The 18,285-nt window shown below is 49.9% G+C and overlaps 1 protein-coding gene across 1 annotated transcript in view; it reads left to right on the forward strand.

The window, feature by feature from the left end:
- MTMR4 (myotubularin related protein 4) overlaps positions 1-18,285 on the forward strand; it is a 35,632-nt gene that overhangs the window by 8,563 nt on the left and 8,784 nt on the right. The window contains 7 exon segments of the mRNA XM_031060366.1: positions 1,736-1,825; positions 4,291-4,407; positions 5,046-5,128; positions 5,324-5,490; positions 7,298-7,394; positions 12,852-12,965; positions 18,146-18,285. Of these exon segments, the coding sequence (XP_030916226.1) occupies positions 1,736-1,825; positions 4,291-4,407; positions 5,046-5,128; positions 5,324-5,490; positions 7,298-7,394; positions 12,852-12,965; positions 18,146-18,285 (808 nt within the window).

The raw sequence follows: 18,285 nt of genomic DNA on the forward strand, positions 1-18,285 counted from the left end.
GGGGGGAGGGGAGGCTCAGCCTCCGCCTGCCCTGTGCTGCAGGCGAGGAGGGACTCAAGGACACCCAGGCGGGTGGCGAGCTCGGGCCGCCCTGTTCCAGTTCCTGCTGCTCCCTGGGATTTCTCTGCGAACTGCAAAGTGAGGATGGGAGAGGATCTCAGCTTCCTGGCTGCTGCACCGGCACACGGGCACACACCTTCCCTTTGTGCTCCCCTGGGCTGGTGCCTCAGCCTTGGAGTGAGCCACTGGCAGGAGGGGCCCCAAGCCCCCCGTGGTCTCCAGTGAGCATTGGCTGCTACTGGAGCTGGTGCTGTGCCCTGTGTCCCTCAGAACGTGGTGACAGGGGCAGTGCCTTTCCCTCCAGCTGGGGCTGATGCTGAGTTTTATGAAGGCTCTAACAGCATGTTACATGTGTGCAGGTTCCTTGGATGTGAGGTGGGAGGGGTCTGGCTGCCCCTATCTGAGGTCCAGGGAGCACCTCAGGCCAGGCTCTTCCTGCAGGCACTGAGGCTTCAGCCCCTGTCAGAAACACAAGAGAATTCAGCATCATTTGAAGTATTCCTGAGCCAGAAGGATTGGGGTCTCCTTTTTTCAGGTTGAAATTGGGATTCTGGCTTGGGTGGCATATCCAGAAAGATATGTCATTTTAAAATATTACTCAGTGCTTACAGAACACAGTGTTTCCTGGTAAATGCTAGAGCCTACAGCTAGAGTTAGAGAGCAAGCAGCCTTCTGAAGAAAACATTCCCACACCAAATACATGTGGAATTAGCAGCATCCTGGACTCCCAGCAATGAGCATCTGCAGCTGAACGTCTGGGTGCCGCTCCTTTGGCAGCAGTTCAGTGATGTGACAGGGCCTGCGTGAGGGCTGGTGAAAATTGGTACCAATAGTTCACACTAGAGCTCAAGGAGCATTGGAGCAATGCTCTGAGATATGTGGTGGGATTTGGGGTGTCCTGTGCTGGGCCAGGGATGGGAATTGATGATCCTTATCCTTTCCAGCTCAAGATACTCTGATTGTATGAGTGCATGGGGATTCTCATGTTCCAAACTGAGACATACACTCCACTTGTCAAGGATGGGATGTGCAAGTTCTGTGAGACCATCCTGAGGCCTCTGTGGGTTTTCTTGGGTGTCCATCTGAACAGGCTGGACATATCCAGCTGCCCTGGGCTTGGTGCTGGCACCAATCAGTAGTGCCTGTTGTGAATTATGTGCACTGGGGTGCAATTGTTATAGGGGTTTAGGTTGTTCACAGTTGTATCTTCTCCTGCAGAACATTCAGGCTCTTCCCAGACTTCTTTGGTGTGAGAGTGAAAACAAAAACTCCCGAAACAAAGCAGTCCTTAAAAGGAGGAAGAGTAGGCTGACATTGGCCTGTGGATGGAAACCCTCTGTGTCATGGGGTGTCTGCTCTGGTGCCACATAACGGGAACAGCTGACGTGACAAGTTACTGTCACATCAGTCCCCTGTGGCCAAGGTGTGTCTGCTTGGCTTTCCAAACACCACTCAGCTGGAAGAGGTGGGACTTGGAGGCTTCAGCATTTCACTGTGCTGTGGGCACTCTGAACAGCCAGAGGAACTGCTGGGGTCTGGAGGCAGAACAGGCATTTCCATGCACAGGTATCCCCAAGCTCCTGGGCTGCCAAGAGTATCCAGCAGCTTCAATTTTTGGCTTTCACAGCATGTTCTGGCCAAGGCTGTCTGACTGTGTGCTCTGTTTGCAATGCAGGGTGAGGAAGGCCCTCCCAGTTTGGAGTACATCCAGGCCAAGGACTTGTTCCCCCCGAAGGAGCTCATAAAGGAGGAGGAGTCATTGCAGGTAAGGAAGTAGAAACACCCAAACAGCTCTGGGATGTGGCAGGCTGGGCTCTGCAGAGCAGCTCTCCAGCCCAGCACATCCTGAAGGCCACGGGCTGGGGGCACACTCGGGGCAGCAGCTCCCTGTGTGTGGGGGCCGTTCCCAGGCCCTGGCCCTGGCTGCCCAGCCCTGGCAGGATGCAGCTGGAGCTGCTGCAGTGCACAGCCAGCCCTGGCATTCCCTGGGGGAAGTGCTGCTGCCTGCCCTTGCCCTGCAGCCTGCATCCAGGGAGATTCTGGGACAGGAGTAGCATGGGGGCCGTGCTCTGTGCAGCTGCACTGCCTGCTCTCCCCTTGAGCACCTTGCCCCTGGCATTTTCCTGCTGCATGGTGGCTGGAAGAAGGAACCTCCATATGGTGCCAGCCTCCTGCTGCAGAAAGCCCTCGGAAGATCCCTGGGTGCTGTTGCTGCTGTGCAGCAAGGGCAGCATTCCCTCCTGGGAATTGGTGCTTCCTTTAACATCCTCCGGTGCTCACCATCATCCTCCTGGGGCTGGAGCCAGGCTCACCTTGTTCTTGCTGCTGCAGTGTTTTGAGTTTGTTCTGAGACTGTCACTGCCTTGGCAAATAGTGCTGGGGAAAAGGAGGACTGAGAGCTATTGGCTTGAAGGAACAGCTACAGGCTGGGGGGTTGTGCAGGGTCAGGCCTGCAGGGCTGTGGCTTTGGGGGGTGAAGCTGCTGAGGTGACTCTGAGCTGGGACTTCTGGAGAAGAGCACACTCTGCCTTAGTTTGCTGTTTGGAGAAGTAAAGTTCTACCCTCCCAAGAGTAATTTGCCTTCAGTGAATTGTCAATTTATTGTAAAGCAGAGTGTTCAAGACCAGCTTAGATGGGACTTGGCACCTGGCCCAGTGGAAGGTGTCTCTGCCCATGGCAGGGCGTGGAACTGGTTGAGCTTGGGTTGGGATGTCACTCCCAGCCCAAACCATTCCAGGATCCTGTGGCTCTAGAGGGATGCCCTCAGTTGATAACAAGCTGTATTGGGGCACCTACTGGTTTATTCCAGGATTTCCCTCCATTGCTTCTTGCAACCTTACCAGCCCCTTCCTGTTCTGTCTCCCTTCTGTTGCTGTGTGAAAGAGCCACGTAAGCAGGAGAGACGCATGCCAGATAAAAACAGCTCTGGCAAGCCTGCAGAAATCAACTGCAAGAAATAAAGAGAGGATATTCTCTTAGGCAAATAATTAATATTTTTCAAGATTGTTCGGACAGATGCCAAGCTAGGGTGGTTATTTTTGTACAAAGAAAGGAGAAGTTGTTAGTACACTTGTCACTTGAAGTTTGAAATTCAGGTTTTTATACCCAAGCCATAGAAACAACTTCAAAATAAAGAGAAGGTGGTCTGACTTGTACTAATTACAGTGTAATGAATTGTGTCATCAGCCGTCCTGTCTGGCAGGTTTCAGCTCTGGCTCAAATGATAAATTGTCGTGACATTTTTTGCATAATTGGTTACCAACATCACCTGGTGTAGGTGGCATTCAGGGAGAAGGAGGAATCTGATTAGCTAAGGACAAAGAGGCCTGGTGAATTTTAGGCTGTTCTGCCTGCTTTTTTTTTTAATATAAAAAAAGTCAAACTTGACTGTCTGCCAGGATTCCGTGTTTTAAAAACAACTATGACGTGTCCAGACTGATGGGGAAAAACACATACTTGATTGTGGAGGTAACTCTAATGAAGCTTTCTTGCAGTTTAATCAGGACAAGCTTCCTCAGTCATATAAATAACTATACACAGAATCCCTGAGAGCCTTGTTAGCAGAAACTGGGTACAACTTCGGTTCATTTGTTTACCTGGATGGTACTACTGAGTCTCACAGGGCAGCTGAGGGCACCCCATGTTTAAATGGCACAACAGGATCACATAAGTGACACTGCCCTGGGACAGAATCCCAGAATCACTGAGGCTGGAAAAGACCCCCAAGACCATCATGTCCAACCTGTGGCTGATCCCCACATTGTCACCCAGCCCAGAGCCGTGAGTGCCACATCCAGTTGTTCCTTGGACACCTCCAGGGATGGTGACACCACCACCTCCCTGGGCAGCCGCTTCCAGTGCTTCCCCACGGTGCTGGGCTCTTTCAGGAGCTGTGCAGAGCACTACCCTCTTCTCTCTGAGCTGTCCTGCGGTCATGTCCCTCTCCATGCCTCTGTGCCAGAGCTGGTTTCCCCTCTCTGAAGAGCAGTTGTCCCTCTGTGTCCTGGCCCCCCCTCGCTGCCAGGTGTGCCTGGCACACAAGTGATCTTTCAGGAGCTGCTGCTGGCTCCGTGTGCGGGGCTGGGCAGCGGTGCCCACACTGTCCGTCCTGCTCTCAGGGCATGGGGAGCACTTGGGAGATGCACTGCGGAGGCAGTGGGAAGAGTGGCTCTGGGAATTCCAGTGCACAAGGTACCTGTGTGACCTGACCTGGTGCTGTCTCCCTTCCAGGTGCCATTCACTGTGTTGCAGGGTGAGGGGGTGGAGTACCTGGGCCATGCCAACGACGCTGTGATCGCCATCTCCAACTACCGCCTGCATATCAAATTTAAGGACTCTGTGATCAATGTGAGTCTGGCTCTGCCTGCACCATCACCTCTCCCAGGGTTTCAGAGCAGGGAGGGGCGGCAATACCCCATTCCTGGGGGCTGTGGCACGGGAAGGTGTCTCTTGGAGGATGCCAGGCCTGGGCGTGCGGTTGCTGTTTTGTTACTGTATTTAGTGTGAGGACGGGGTTTTCCTTTGGATAGTAATTAGGTCTTTCCTTTGCTGTTTTCTTTAAATTCAAGCAATAACTTTGGTGGTTTTAAGGCTGTTGAGGTCTCTTGCAGGCCAATTTTAATGAGACATCTCACCAACACAGAGTCAGGCAGTGGGAGCTTGAGGCTTTCTCTCACTGCCTTGATTTGCTGTCCCTTACTGCAGCTGTTATTTGGCTCAGTTACCTGTGCTTGACTGCATGTGGTTGAGTCAGGAACTGGCCCCAAGTGGGAGATCACAAAGGGAGAGAACAGAGATCAGAATAATAATCATGGAAGAGCTCTGTGCTGACTCATGGAGCTCCATAACCCTGGGAGTGGGACTGTAGTTCACAGAAGCAGCTCGTGACTGGTGGAACCATCTGCAGCCTGAGGAGCCTGCAGGCATGGCTGCTGGGGCTACTCTGGCCTGTGGTGTCATGCCCTACATCTGTCCCTCCCTTGCAGGTGCCTTTGAGGATGATGGAAAGTGTGGAGTGTCGGGATATGTTCCAGCTTCACATCATCTGCAAAGACTCCAAAGTGATCAGGTATCTGGTTTAGTGCTGTGGTGCAGCTGCTGGTGCTGCAGGCTGGGACCAGCTCTGGTGGCTCCCCCTGTGATGCCTTTGGAGTTGAGCTGCCCTTGGTCAGGGTTCTAAGGCTTGGGGCCGTGTTCCTTTTCCTGTCTCAGTCTTGGCTGGGTGAATGTCCCCGCTAAGGGTGATTTGCCTTTGGGTTTGCAGGTGCCATTTCTCCACCTTCAAGCAGTGCCAGGAGTGGCTGAAGAGGCTGACTCGAGCCATTGCCCGCCCTGCCAAGCCTGAGGACCTCTTTGCATTCGCCTACCACGCCTGGTGCTTGGGGGTGTGTGTGGATGAGGAGGATCAACATGCGCATCTCTGCCGTCCTGGTGAGCTCCTGGCCTGGCCCTTCCTGCTGCTCTGGCAAGCAGCACTGCACTGCAATTGAGCTCTTGTTCATAAACCCTGTCTAGTTTCAAATTTGCCTCCCTGGGTCATCCTGTGCCTGGCCTAGAGATCCAGCTGATGGCCATATCCTACTGGATAAGAAGCACAGTGAAAGGAATTAGTAACAAACACAACAAAAAACTTTCTGAACCAGCAACACAGAAGCAGCTTTTCCCTTTCTCCTTGAGAGAAAACATCCCATACTTAAGTTATCTAATCACAGTGGTAGAGACCTCAGGCAGTCCTGTCCTGGAGTGGCAAACAGCATCAGTTTTGAGGCAGCCTAATTAATATAAGCCCATCTGCATCTCTTCACCAACACCCAAAAATGCTGTGACTTTCCCAGGATCAGGTCGGTGGAGAGCTCTGGCTCATCCTCGCACAGGATGAGTCCATGAAGAGAAAATCAAAGCAAATCAAAGCTTTGAGTCCATGAAGAGAAAACCAGAGCTGTGCTGGTGCCCTCGTGTGGACTGGGAGTTTCCCTTCCCTGGGAACACAAAGTTTGCTCGCAGTTGCTTTGTCTTATCGATGATGAAGATGTTTAAAAACAGAATTAAAATGAGTGAGAAACCTGGCTTTAGACTGAAAAATGAGCTGATCCTAGAGGAGGGCAGCAGTAGCCTGAATCAAATGTCCAAAGACAGGTGAGATGGAGGGCTGGGGTTCAGTAATACAGCTATTCCAAGAGAAGTTGATAGAGGAAAGGTAAGCTCTGTCTCCTTACCATGCCCCAACCCCCAGCAATCAGAGATATTTGCTGTGTTTCCTTCAGGGAAAGTGTTTGGTGTAAATAAATTCACCAATTCAAGTTGTTGCTGCAGGATACGGTTGAGGTAAAGAGCTTTGCAGTATTTATTTATTAACAAGATTTGACACTGGAGCAACAAAGGCATCCAGAATTAGTGAGGCAAGACTAAAACATGAGAGAGGAAACCTTGAGTCAGCGTCTGAGAGCAGTCTGGAGGAAGGAACTGCCTCAGGTGGGTGCTCAGTGCTCCTTGCCATGGGGTTCCTGACACCCACTTTGGAAGCTGTCTCTGCCAGATGGGCAGAAGTAGGTTAAATTAACCCCCATACACCCCCTTGCCATGGAGAGGCTGTTTATGTGCCCTGAGATGAGACCTGACTTGACAAAACAAACAGAGGTACCCCTGTGAGGGTCAAGTCTTCCTGGCTTCCGAAGCACAATTATTTCTGCCATCCAGTTGCCCATGAGTTTCTCCTTGCCAAAAAGATGCTCCCAGGGCTGGAGCTCCTCTGGTCTAGAGCCACACTGAGAGAGCTGGGGGTGTTCACCTGGAGAGGAGAAGGCTCCAGGGAGAGCTCAGAGCCACTTCCAGGGCCTAAAGCGGATTATAAAAAAGAGGGAGAGGTTTTCTATAAGGGTTGGTAGTGACAGGACATGGGGGGACAGTGTTAAATTGACAGTTAGATGGGATGTTAAAAGGAATTCTTGAATCAGGGAATGGAGAGGCCCTGGCACAGGGTGCCCAGAGCAGCTGGGGCTGCCCCTGGATTCCTGGCAGTGCCCAAGGCCAGGCTGGACGGGGTTTGGAGCAGCCTGGGACAGTGGGAGGTGTCCCTGCCATGGCAGGGGGTGGAACAGGATGAGCTTCAGGTCCCTGCTGACCCAAACCTTTCTGTGGTTTTGTGACTCTCTCCAGCCTGTGACAGTTGCTGTGGAGTGCCACAAACAGGGTCAGATTCCTCTGTGCTGTCAGTAACTTCCCATGCTCTGTTCCTCAGGGGACCACGTGAGGTTCCGGTTTGAGATGGAGCTGGTGAGGATGGGCTTCGACCTGCAGAATGCCTGGCGTGTCTCTGACATCAACAACAACTACAAGTGAGTGTTTCATCACACCCCCTCCGCGCTCTCCTCTTGCCTGACTTTTCCCTTGGTAATCCCTGTGCGGAGCAGTGGGTGAGTCAAACTCCAGCTAATCCTCCTTTCTGGCCTTGGCAGCACCCAGGCTGATCAGAGTATGAGCCAGATCCCTTTTCTTTCTGCCTTTCACATCGTGGAATTGGAGAGGGAATACAGTCCAAACATCAGAGCTAGCAGGAACTGTAAATGCTGACTCAGGTAGTTTACCATGTGGTGGCTCTTATTCCTCATGGAAAACATTTGGGAGTCTGGAGGTCCATCCATTGTGGGTTTGTCTTCCTGGTCAGTCCTCCTCTCTAAAATGCTCAGTGTGACACAACAGCCACAGTTTTCATACACTCAGGCAGATGTTCAGCTCTGTTAGGAGCTGGGGTTAGCCAGTGGAGAGCTGTTGGCAGGCTCAGGAGTCTGGGAAGGAGTGAGGCTTGTTCAGTCAGAGCAGGAGAAGCTGAAGGGTGATCTGCCTCCAGCTGCTGGCAGGGCATTCACAAATGGCATGGAGTAAAACTTCTGGCAGTGGCACATGGCAGAATAAGAGGTGGCAGCCCCCAAGTGCAGCTTGGGAGCTTCACAATGTGGAAGGGAAAAGAGCATTCCCTGGGAACATGGTGGTGTGCTGGGCATGTCCCCACCGGGGGTTCTCCATCACTGTGATGTCACGTTTCGGTTGAGCCAGTGTTGAAAGTGTTCCCTGTGGGCATTGGGGTGGAAATCCCTGCAAGGTTTTCCCACTCTACAAGTGGAAGAGACCTTTTGCCACTAATCAGTGTTTCCAGCCCACCTTCTATTCCGGCAGGAGCACAGGACTCTTGGAAAAGGGCAGCTGCACTGTTTGCAGCAGGTGGCATTAAGCCAATGGGATTTCAAACTTTGATGGACATACTCATTTGTGCATTTCCTATAATCCTGTTCTTGAAACCACTGGTATCCCTCAGCCTTTCCTCTCTGTCCCAGCTAGTCCAGACATCCCCATCACCTATGCAGTGGACAGTTCTAGGTCACTGGTTTCCTGTGGAGACCATGAGAAATCTCAGACACACTGGACTGTGGAAATCCCAGTTTTGGAGCTTGCTGCCTCTTCTCTTTTCATGAAGAATCCAGGCCACAAGCACTAAAGTTGGGGGGTGATTTCCATTTTACCTCTGCCCTACTGACCACGTCGTTGCTTTGGAACTGTTCACATGACTTTGCTGGCATTTGCACAGTTTCTCCAAGATTGTCAAATAAAAGTTGTTGTCCTGAACTGCTCTGTTTTGGACTGCACAGCCTGTGGGTTCCTGCCCTAGACAGAGTCTCTGTATATAGGGTCTTCTTCCCTGCTGGGTCTTGGGGTGTGGTTCCCTCTGACTATTTCAGGAAGTTCAGCTTCCATTGACCATCTGTGCTTTGCTTAGTGGCCAATAATCCACTGCCATTAACCACCTTCTCTGAAGACAGGTGTTTGATTTCCAACCAAACCAGGGGAGAAGGGACTTAAAACAAACCTCAGCAAGCTGGGTGTGGGCCTGGCTTTGCTTCCCTCCACCTGCCAAGTTCCTCCCTGGAGATCCTCGCAGGTCCCAGCTTCCTGCAGACATCCCGGGATCTCAGGCGTGGTGCAATTGCCTTGTGCGACTCAAACCAGTTCTCTCTTGCTGCTGGGGGAGTGTGGCTTTAAATCCTGCTCTGGCTTTTGATCATAACCACCTGCCTCTATTCACAGGGATCAGGTTACTTTTTAACTGTTTATAGTCCTTTTATCTTTTATTTCCCTGCTTTGGCAAAACAGTGTGGTTAAAGACAGGATACTCCAAGGTAATGGCTTTGTTCCTTGTCTTTCAAGTCTGTTCTGAGATGTCCTTATCTGGGAACTATTATCTCCTTCCTGGAGACAGCCATCGTAAAATGAGAGCAATACAAGCTTATAATAACCACTCCTTCAGTCTTGATAAAAGTGTACAGTGATAATAAAATTATTACACGGTCTCTCCCTGGCTCTCACATCTTCAGGGATGTTATACCCAGGGAAATGGGATCACTCCAGCATTGCCCATCTGGTCCACACAGGCTCTCTGAGGTAGTTGTTTCATATCAGCCTTAGTACTGGTGCATTTGGTACACATGTAGTTCCTTCAGAAAAAGGAAAACACCAAAAACACTTTGCCTCCAATGTTGACGCTCATTTTTAGGTTTCATCTTTTTATGGTTGTGATTTTATTTAACTTTTGAGTTTATGAGGAGAAAGTTTGCCTGGAGTTCTGTTACTGCTTTAGCCAGATGGTGTTTCCTACTGGTCTCTGAGACTGCTCTTAATTAAAATTTTGTCTTTTTCACACTTCTCTATAAAATTTAATACTATCCATACCATTGGAAAGGGATAATTGCTGTCCCTGCTTGGATTTGCCACAGGAACATGTGGACAGAAAGTCTATGAGGACTGTTAGTGGTACATGTGTTTGCCTTCTGTGAAACAAGAGCTTGGACAAGGCTCTCAGGGACAGGATGGGCTTGTTGGGGTGTCCTGTGCAGGGCCAGGGGCTGGACTCAATCCTCATGGATCCCTTCCAAACCAGGGTATTCCATGATTCCTCTCCCTCATTGTTATCTCTGTGGTAAGAAGGTTCTCCATCGATCTTCATTCACAGGTGCTGATTCCTGTGTCTCTGTGGTTCCAGCCACACTCTCCTGCCATCAGACCTCACAGTTCAAGGCTTTTCCCTTTGTTGTCTGGCTCAGGCTGGTCCTGGGGCTTTCCAGGCCACCCCACTGCAGGTGGTTCCCTTTAGGACTCCCGTTGTGGTGAAAAATGATCGTTGAGGTTCTGAACTACTTTTTATCTTCTCAAGAGCAGCTGTTTCCTAAGAGGAGCATTCTTCAGCTCTGTGGGGACATACCTGTTAAAAAACACAGGCACATAAAAAATTTCAAACAACCCCTTCTGAAAATCTAAATTTGCCCTATCTGCTCATTCACTGATGCTTCAGGTAGCTCTCACACATGAGGAGTGACCTCCCTCCCAACAGCCATGTTGACTCAAACCCCAAGTGCCCTGAACTTAACCCTTTGTGTTGTTGTTGCTGTTGTGAGAGCCTTATCCCCTCTAAGAACATTACTGAATCTACTGAGTGATGAATGCTGTAACAAAGAGAATTTTCAGTTATTCTGCTTTGGAGCAGCTTAGATCCAAAGGAAGAGTCAGAGACTTGATGATTTTGCTGGTAGCACCAAGAAACACCTGGGTGTGTCTGAAAATGTCACCTTTGGTTCAGACACTTGTGTGTTCTGTGTGGAAGCAAAACAAGCCTCCCATGGGAATTTCTGCCCTTGCAGCCTTTCTGCTTCTCTTCCAGCCCCTGTGGATGCCATTACTGTCACTCCAGGGGTTGGTTTCTCTTCAGGCTTGGGATTTGATCCATGCACGTTCTGGTGGATGCTGGTCACTCTGAGCGTCACACTGTCACTCCCACCTTCCCCTGGAAGTTGCCCACACTTTGTTCACAAGCTCAGACTATTTAGGCCTTCCTATAAAGCTTGTAGCCTGAAACTTAGGGTGCCACAGATATCCTTCCTTGTATCAGTTTATAAGATACTGTTAAGCCAACAGAGTTGCTTATCCTGGGTTTTCACTTCCTCCACTGTATTCCTCTGGAATTCTAGCCTAGAAAGACATGTCTCTTTGTCTTAACCTTATTGCCTGTTTCTATGCACCCTGCTTGAACTTGGCTTCACTTCTTAAAGATGTCCTGTTTCCTACCTGAATTTTATTGATTTCTATCTTACTGTTTCCCTAAGGCTACAGAGTTTTAGTGATTTAACTCTTGGAAGATACACTCCTGAGCCTCTCCTGGACTACCTCTCCCAATGTGTACTTTTAAGACATCACCCATGTTTCATCTGAGGTGCCAGAGAACTGTTTGCACTTCAGCAGAGCCTGTTCATGTATAGACTCAGCTATTCCAGAAGTTCCTTCAGACCTGAACAGGTGCTAACCCTCTCCCACATTCCTGCATCTTCAGTCATGCTTCACTGCTTCTCTAATTTCATGACCACCTTTACTTATGGAATCTTAGGCATTTCAGAGATGTCCAAGCCCAGACATCCTACCACAAACAACCTGGACTTCACCTCCTTAACTGACAGCTTTAATTTTGCTTCCTGAATTCCTCATCCTCGCCCAGTTGTTTTTATCCCTTAGCCACCATTGCTTTCTGCCTGGGGCTCTCAGAGGAGCTGTCTAGACACTGGAGTGCCATTTTCCAGTGTGGCAGGCAGTTCTTCACTAGCACTATAAACTAATACTGAACTGTGCCTGTTGCCATCAGCTGGAATAGCCTGGGCTCAGGAACACCAGACCACCCTCTGGAGCTTACTGGCTGGATCCTTTCACCCTCCTCACATTGCTCCACATCTGCCCTGAAACATTCCCACTAAATGATGTGGGATAACCTTGAGCCAGAGCTGCTTTTTGATGTTCCTTGCCGTGTACCCTCCTGCAGGGGCTCAGCTGCTCCGGCTCGCAGGCACTGCTGTGTCTGAGCCTGCCCTTGGCCTGTGCTGGGAGGAGAAGGGGCAGGGGAGGAGCTGCAGGAGCCAGAAAGCCCCCCCTGCACTCCTGGAATTTTGTGTGTGCTACAATCCCAAAATGGTTTGTGGTGGAAGGAGCCTTAAAGCCCATCCCATTCCACCCCCTCCCATGGCAGGGACACCTTCCCCTATCCCAGGGTGCTCCAAGCCCCGTCCAGCCTGGCCTTGGAAACTTCCAGGGATCCAGGGGCAGCTTCTCTGGGCACCCTGTGCCAGGGTCTCTCCACCCTCCCAGTGAACAATTTTTTCCCCAATATCCCATGTCACCCTGCCCTCTGGCAGTGCTCTCTGCTCTGAGAGTTCTCCTCTCACTGCTGGTACGTGTTCAGATAGCTACAAGAATTTGATTTCTGGCACCCAACCAAGCAAGTTATGATGTAGATCTCACTCCTGTCACTTTATTTGCATTCCCCCAGTTCCCACTGCTAAATTTCTGGGCAGATTTATGTCTTCCTCACTGAACAATATATCCTGTTCTCTCAGGCAGAAAGTGGTTGGCCATTCTTTACCAGAAGCTCTGTGTGTACCTGCTACAAGAAAACAAAAACTTCATGTAAATTATTGACTATTCTCCTAAACCCTCATGAATTCTTAAATCCAGAGGTTGTTCCAAAGGCATCCAGAGAAGTACTAGGATACTTAGTATGAGCCCAGAGGTAAGGCCTGATGTGAAAGGAGGTTGTCTTCTCTCAGCTCATTCCTGACGGCACGTTTTGTCTCACTGTGTTGAGACAGATATGAGGAGGAAGAGACAAAATCCTGCACGTTGAGTTTGGGGAAATGTGAGCTGCTGTGGGGCAGATTTTTGATTGCTCAGTCCTCATCTTGCCTTTCATGCTTTGTCTTCTCCAGACTTTGTTCCAGTTATCCCCAGAAGCTGCTGGTCCCTGTTTGGATCACTGACAAGGAGCTGGAGAATGTGGCTTCATTCAGGTCATGGAAGAGGATCCCTGTGGTGGTGTACAGGTAAATGCAAACCCAAATTCCCTCTCCCAAATCCATGAGAGCTGCCGTGTCCTCATAGTCCTGCAGGGGCTTTGGACAGGGATGGCAGGAGAGCTGTTTATCCTTTGCCTCCTGCCTGCAAAGGAGGCGCTCCCAGGGCTCCTTCTCCCAGCACCATCTGCAGCAGGGTGTTTTCCAGAAGAGAGAAGCAGTGTTCCAGAACTGTCCTTTGCTGTTCTCAGTCAGATTTGAAGGTGTGGGTGACTTTCCTCCTACGGGAGATGTTGCAAGATGAGGTCAAATTAAAGTTCTCTCAGAGTTTCAAAATCTTTCCACACGTTGGTCCTTGTCTGGCTGCTACTTTGAAAAGAAATCTGAGCCAAAAGGAGCCTGCTGGGTGCCCTGTGCTCAGCAGGGTGTGCAGGCCTGGACAGACCTGGGAATGCCCAAATCTGCAGCTTCTCACAAGGGGCAGTGGAGCAGCAGCTCTGATCTCTGCTTTGATGACCAGGGACAGGACCCAAGGGAACGGCTGTGTCAGGGACATTTAGGGTGGATCTCAGGGAAAGGTTCTTCCCCCAGAGGGTGCTGGGCACTGCCCAGGCTGCCCAGGGAATGGTCCCAGCCCTGAGGCTGCCAGAGCTCCAGAAGCTGCCAGGGATGCCCAGGGTGGGATTGTTGGGGTGTCTGTGCAGGGCCAGGGATTGGACTGGATGATCCTTACGGGTCCCTTTGAGTTTAGAATAATCTGTAATTCTATGAAATATTCCTTGACCAGCCTTCCAGAATAATCTAGAGGGGGGATGCAGGAGGCCACGCAGTCAATGGAGCAGGGCTTTGCAAAGTAGGGGCTGGTTCCTCATTAAATGTGTCTCCCAGGAGACTGATGTGTTTAAAACCAACGGGAGGCTGATGGAAAGGGGCGCCCAGGCAGTTGTGCTGCTGTAAAATGTACATTATGGTTTGTAGCCTTAGACTATGTGTTAGCAGTCACCAAATCCAAATATAAAAAAACCTTAAAAGATCAGAGCTTTATTCGAAAATAGGAAAGTCAGGAAGCAAAACCAGTGAGTTTACAGGTACCTTAACTCTGCATCATCACACTTCATGGCTTGCTGTTGGATGTGGCAAAACGCTGTGTGTTCCTTCTAGAACTCAGCTCTGCAGCAGAGTGGGAATGAGCATAGCTTATTGGATGGAGCCTTTTCCTCCTTGTAGCCAACTCAGCTAAGAAGTTAATTGTATTTGTGATTCCTTTTGCTAAAAATGGCCTGGTGCTGGAGCTTGTCCCACTGTGCCTACCCACCCGAGGGCAAAGCCATGTCTTTTTCCTACTCCAGCAATTATTTTGTTCCTTGCTTTACATCTCTGTAATGGTATCCAGTAATTTATGAGCTGAGTACAACCCTTTGCAGCCTGGGATCAGATTAGAAGACGCTGACAAGTGATGTTACAAGATGGGGCAAGTGCTTGCCCATGTGTCTCTGATTTTCGTGCAATTTTTTAAGTCTTTACCTTCAAGATTGAAGTCTTTGGAGCAGGAGGGTCCTTGAGGGTCATGGCTGCTTCTGCAATGCCTTGTGCTGTGTGGAAATGAAAAGCCTGACACTCAGCTCCTCCTCCTCCTCACTCGGAGCTCAGGAGAGAATGGATGGGTGCCTGCATACCAAGGGACTCTGATAGACCTCAGAGCTTTTGGATAAGGCTGATCTCTCTGGGCCACAGTCAGAGCTGTAAAACATGACACCAAAGGTATCCCATTATCAGATTCCTTGAGAAAAGTAAAATTAGCTGTTAAGTAAAACAGAAGTTCAGGTCTCAGCAGAGCTGCGCAGGACAGATGCAGAAGCCTCCAGGCACAATCCACTTCTAAAACAAGGCAAAGGATGCAATCAATTATTTAGCTAAGTAGAGAGGCAGACGGGCACGGTGTGGCAGTTCTGGCTCTGTCTGCTCAGCCACCTTGAGGAGACCTTGGGTCTGTGGCAGCAGGGATGCTCCTCCCAGTGCTCAGCAGCCCCTGCCAGGGGACAGCAGGCACTGCTGCACCCCACGGCTGAGCCTCGCTCTCGGGCTCTCACATCTGCCACAGTGAGATGGGAGCTTATCCCTGTGATGTGGGAAATGGAGCACTTATACACACATCTCAGTTGGGACCCTTTAGGCTCGGCTCAGTAAACCCTCTCCAGGCTCTTTCTTGTGCTTTAAGCCAAGATCTTTGACTTGTCCAGGAAATAACAGAGATACTTGGGAGATCATAGAATCATGGAATGATTTGGGTTGGAAAGGACCTTGAGAATTGTCTACTTCCAGCCCCCCTGCTGCAGCCTTCCACTAAACTAGGTATTAATCCATTGTGGAGGATTGTTGGGGGTTAAATGGCACGTGCTGACAGTATCAGATGTGCTCTAGCCTTGTGCTTAGAATAATTCTGTGAGGAAAAACTCAGCTGATAAACTACAGAGGCACTTCATATTGCAGCTTTGGACCATAAGAGGGTCTTGAGTCGTTTAGTCAAAACTAAACTGAGGATCCCTAAAGCTCCATATTAGTTAAAACACTCTGGCACTTTCTGACATTCCCGTTTCAAGAAAGAAACTTTTTCCTTTGAGAAAAACCTCCCCAAAACTCCCAGGTAAGAAAAGTCCTTAAATGGTTCCTGTGCTCGTGCTGGGGAGATGTGCAGGGAAGGCAGAGTCAGGTTCTGGTGCTCCCCTGCCCTGGGAAGCTCCTTGCAAGCTCAGCTGTGGTTTTGGTTCCTCTGCTGGCACCTGCTGTACTTTCTGCTTACTGGTGGCTTCACACGCATTGGTGCTGCCACATTTCCTTGTTTACTGGCAGGTCACCGTGTCCCTTGAAGGTCCCCAGCCGTTGTTCAGTGCTCAGAGGTTTGTGTTACCAAGAGTTTTGTGAGTTCAGCGCGACCGTGGCGACATCGGCAGCTTTGCCCAGAACAGCTGCAGTGCCCCACACCCTGTCCTGCTCCCCAAGCTGCCTGCTGGGAGCAGTCCCTGGCACAGCACCTGCCTTTCCCAAAAACGTGCTCAGGCGCTGTCTGGGAAAGTGTTGCTTGGCACAGGCCAGGAGCTGTGGGTGGCTCACAAACAGGCTTGGATGATCACAGGCTGGTGCTTAAGTCCACACCTTGGCTCTGTTTCATTTACTACTATAAACAAAGCCTTTGCTGCTCTCTGTTATCCATCCTTGAGTGATCCTGAAGGCAGGAATAGATCTCCTGGGAGTGACTGCTCTGCAAGTCACCTTGCAAAACAGAGCAGCACTTAAAGTAAAGGGTCCCCATGGTGTTTTGGCTTGGCCAAACATGAACATTATTTCTTTGGAAGGCTTCAGTTTAAAGTCTTCATTGTTATTATCTGTGAGATGTCATTAAGGAAGCTACGTAAACTGACAGAGGGCAGGGTGACATGAGATATTGGGAAGGAATTGTTCCCTGTGAGGGTGGGCAGGCCCTGGCACAGGGTGCCCAGAGCAGCTGTGTCTGCCCCTGGATCCCTGGCAGTGCCCAAGGCCGGGTTGGATGGGATTTGGAGAATCCTGGGACAGTGGAAGATGTCCCTGCCCATGAAGGGGGTGAAATGGGATGGGCTTTAAGGTTCCTTCCACCACAAACCATTCCTTGACTCTGTGGTCTCCAGATAAATGCTGCAGCAGGGGTGGTGGGATGGTTGAGCATGGTTGATGTGTGGGTCTAGTTCAGGGCTGTTGAGTTCATTTTCCCATCTCCAGGAAGGACCAGGCAGCAGGAGCAGCACCTCAGGGAAACGTAACAAACGAGATAGGGATGCAAGTGCTCTTTCCTGGTGCATCTTTGGAGCATCTGCTATCTTAGATTTCCTGCACCCCTTTGGGAGAATGGGTGACTGTCTCATGGTCACTTGGTGAACCTGCCACCAAGTGTTGGAACCAGTTAGTAGTTCCACATTGCACTGTGGCTTTGAGTCCACTCTTGGTTTTGTTTGCTGTCCAAGAAATACTTGTGTTTCTGAAACATGGCATGACCATTCCTGTGCTTGCTTGTGTCTGTGCCACCCATCTCTGGAGCTTGGTTTGACTACAACAAAATCCTTTTTGAGAGGAGTTTGTGTCATTTTAGAATGGTTAAGATGTGAAGCCATAATATTTTATTTCTTAGTCCTTTGCCTGTAACTGTTAGCATATCCTTAACATTCATGCTTCTCTTGAGCACCGAATTGAGGCTTTTGAGAGCTTCCCAGTGACTTCAAAGCCTTTGGGATCTGCACCAAACTGCTCCATGTCACAGCTGGGGTTATGCTTTGATCATCTGTAAATACTCTTCACTTACTAATGCTAAATTTCACACTCTCTGGGTCATTCTCTATCAGCAGCTTTGTCACATCACAGTCCCTTCCTTTCCCAGGCCAGTTGGGAATGACTTGACCAGTGTGTTCATGTGAGAAATGCACTGATTCCTACTTCAGGCCTCCTCGTCAGCAAGCACAGCCAGGGTAGGGTTCACATTCAGGGGTTGTTGATAAACAGCAGCTCAGGCCTCCACCCAGAAACTCCCTGGGCTGATGCCAAGTGAGCTCATCTTCCCAACTTACAGGTGACAGGTGAAATGGTTTAACAACGGGTCTGTAATTGGAGGAAGGAAAAAAAGAAGGAGAAGGAGAGAACAGAACAGCCTTAAAATCAAATGGAAGGTGTCCCTGCCCATGGCAGGGGGGTCAAACAAGATGATCTTCAACCTCCCTTCCAACCCAAACTATTCCATGATTCTATGAAATAACTATTACTTTCCCAAAATACAACCATAATTATTTTAAGTTATTCTCTCTGGTTTAATTTATAAATACAGTCATATCTACATACAATAATATGTATTTTATATATTTATAGGTTACAGGATATATTACTATATATAAATGGAAGTCAGAGATTGGACTTTGGGATCTTGAAGGTCTTTTCCAACCTAAATGATTCTGTATTATTGTAAATAAAAGTATGAGGCTGGTTTAGCCTCTCTGTCAGTTCTGTGGTGATGAAAAATAGTTATTTGAGATTCCTTGCTCTCTTTCACTTCTCGATGAGAGTCAGTGCTGTAGATAGAGCAGCTGCAGCCAGGAGTAGCTCAGGTGTGGCTGTGCACAGGGAGCGTGTCCCGGGCCGGCCCCGCGCTCCCGGGGGCTCAGCGAGGCTCTGTGTGTGTGTCCCTGCAGACACGTGCGCAACGGGGCGGTGATCGCGCGCTGCAGCCAGCCCGAGATCAGCTGGTGGGGCTGGAGGAACGCCGACGATGAGTACCTGGTGACATCCATTGCCAAAGCCTGTGCCTTGAACCCCGGGGCGAGGGCGTCGG

This window comes from Geospiza fortis, unplaced genomic scaffold, assembly GCF_000277835.1.
Source record: "Geospiza fortis unplaced genomic scaffold, GeoFor_1.0 scaffold59, whole genome shotgun sequence".
NCBI lineage: Eukaryota > Metazoa > Chordata > Aves > Passeriformes > Thraupidae > Geospiza > Geospiza fortis.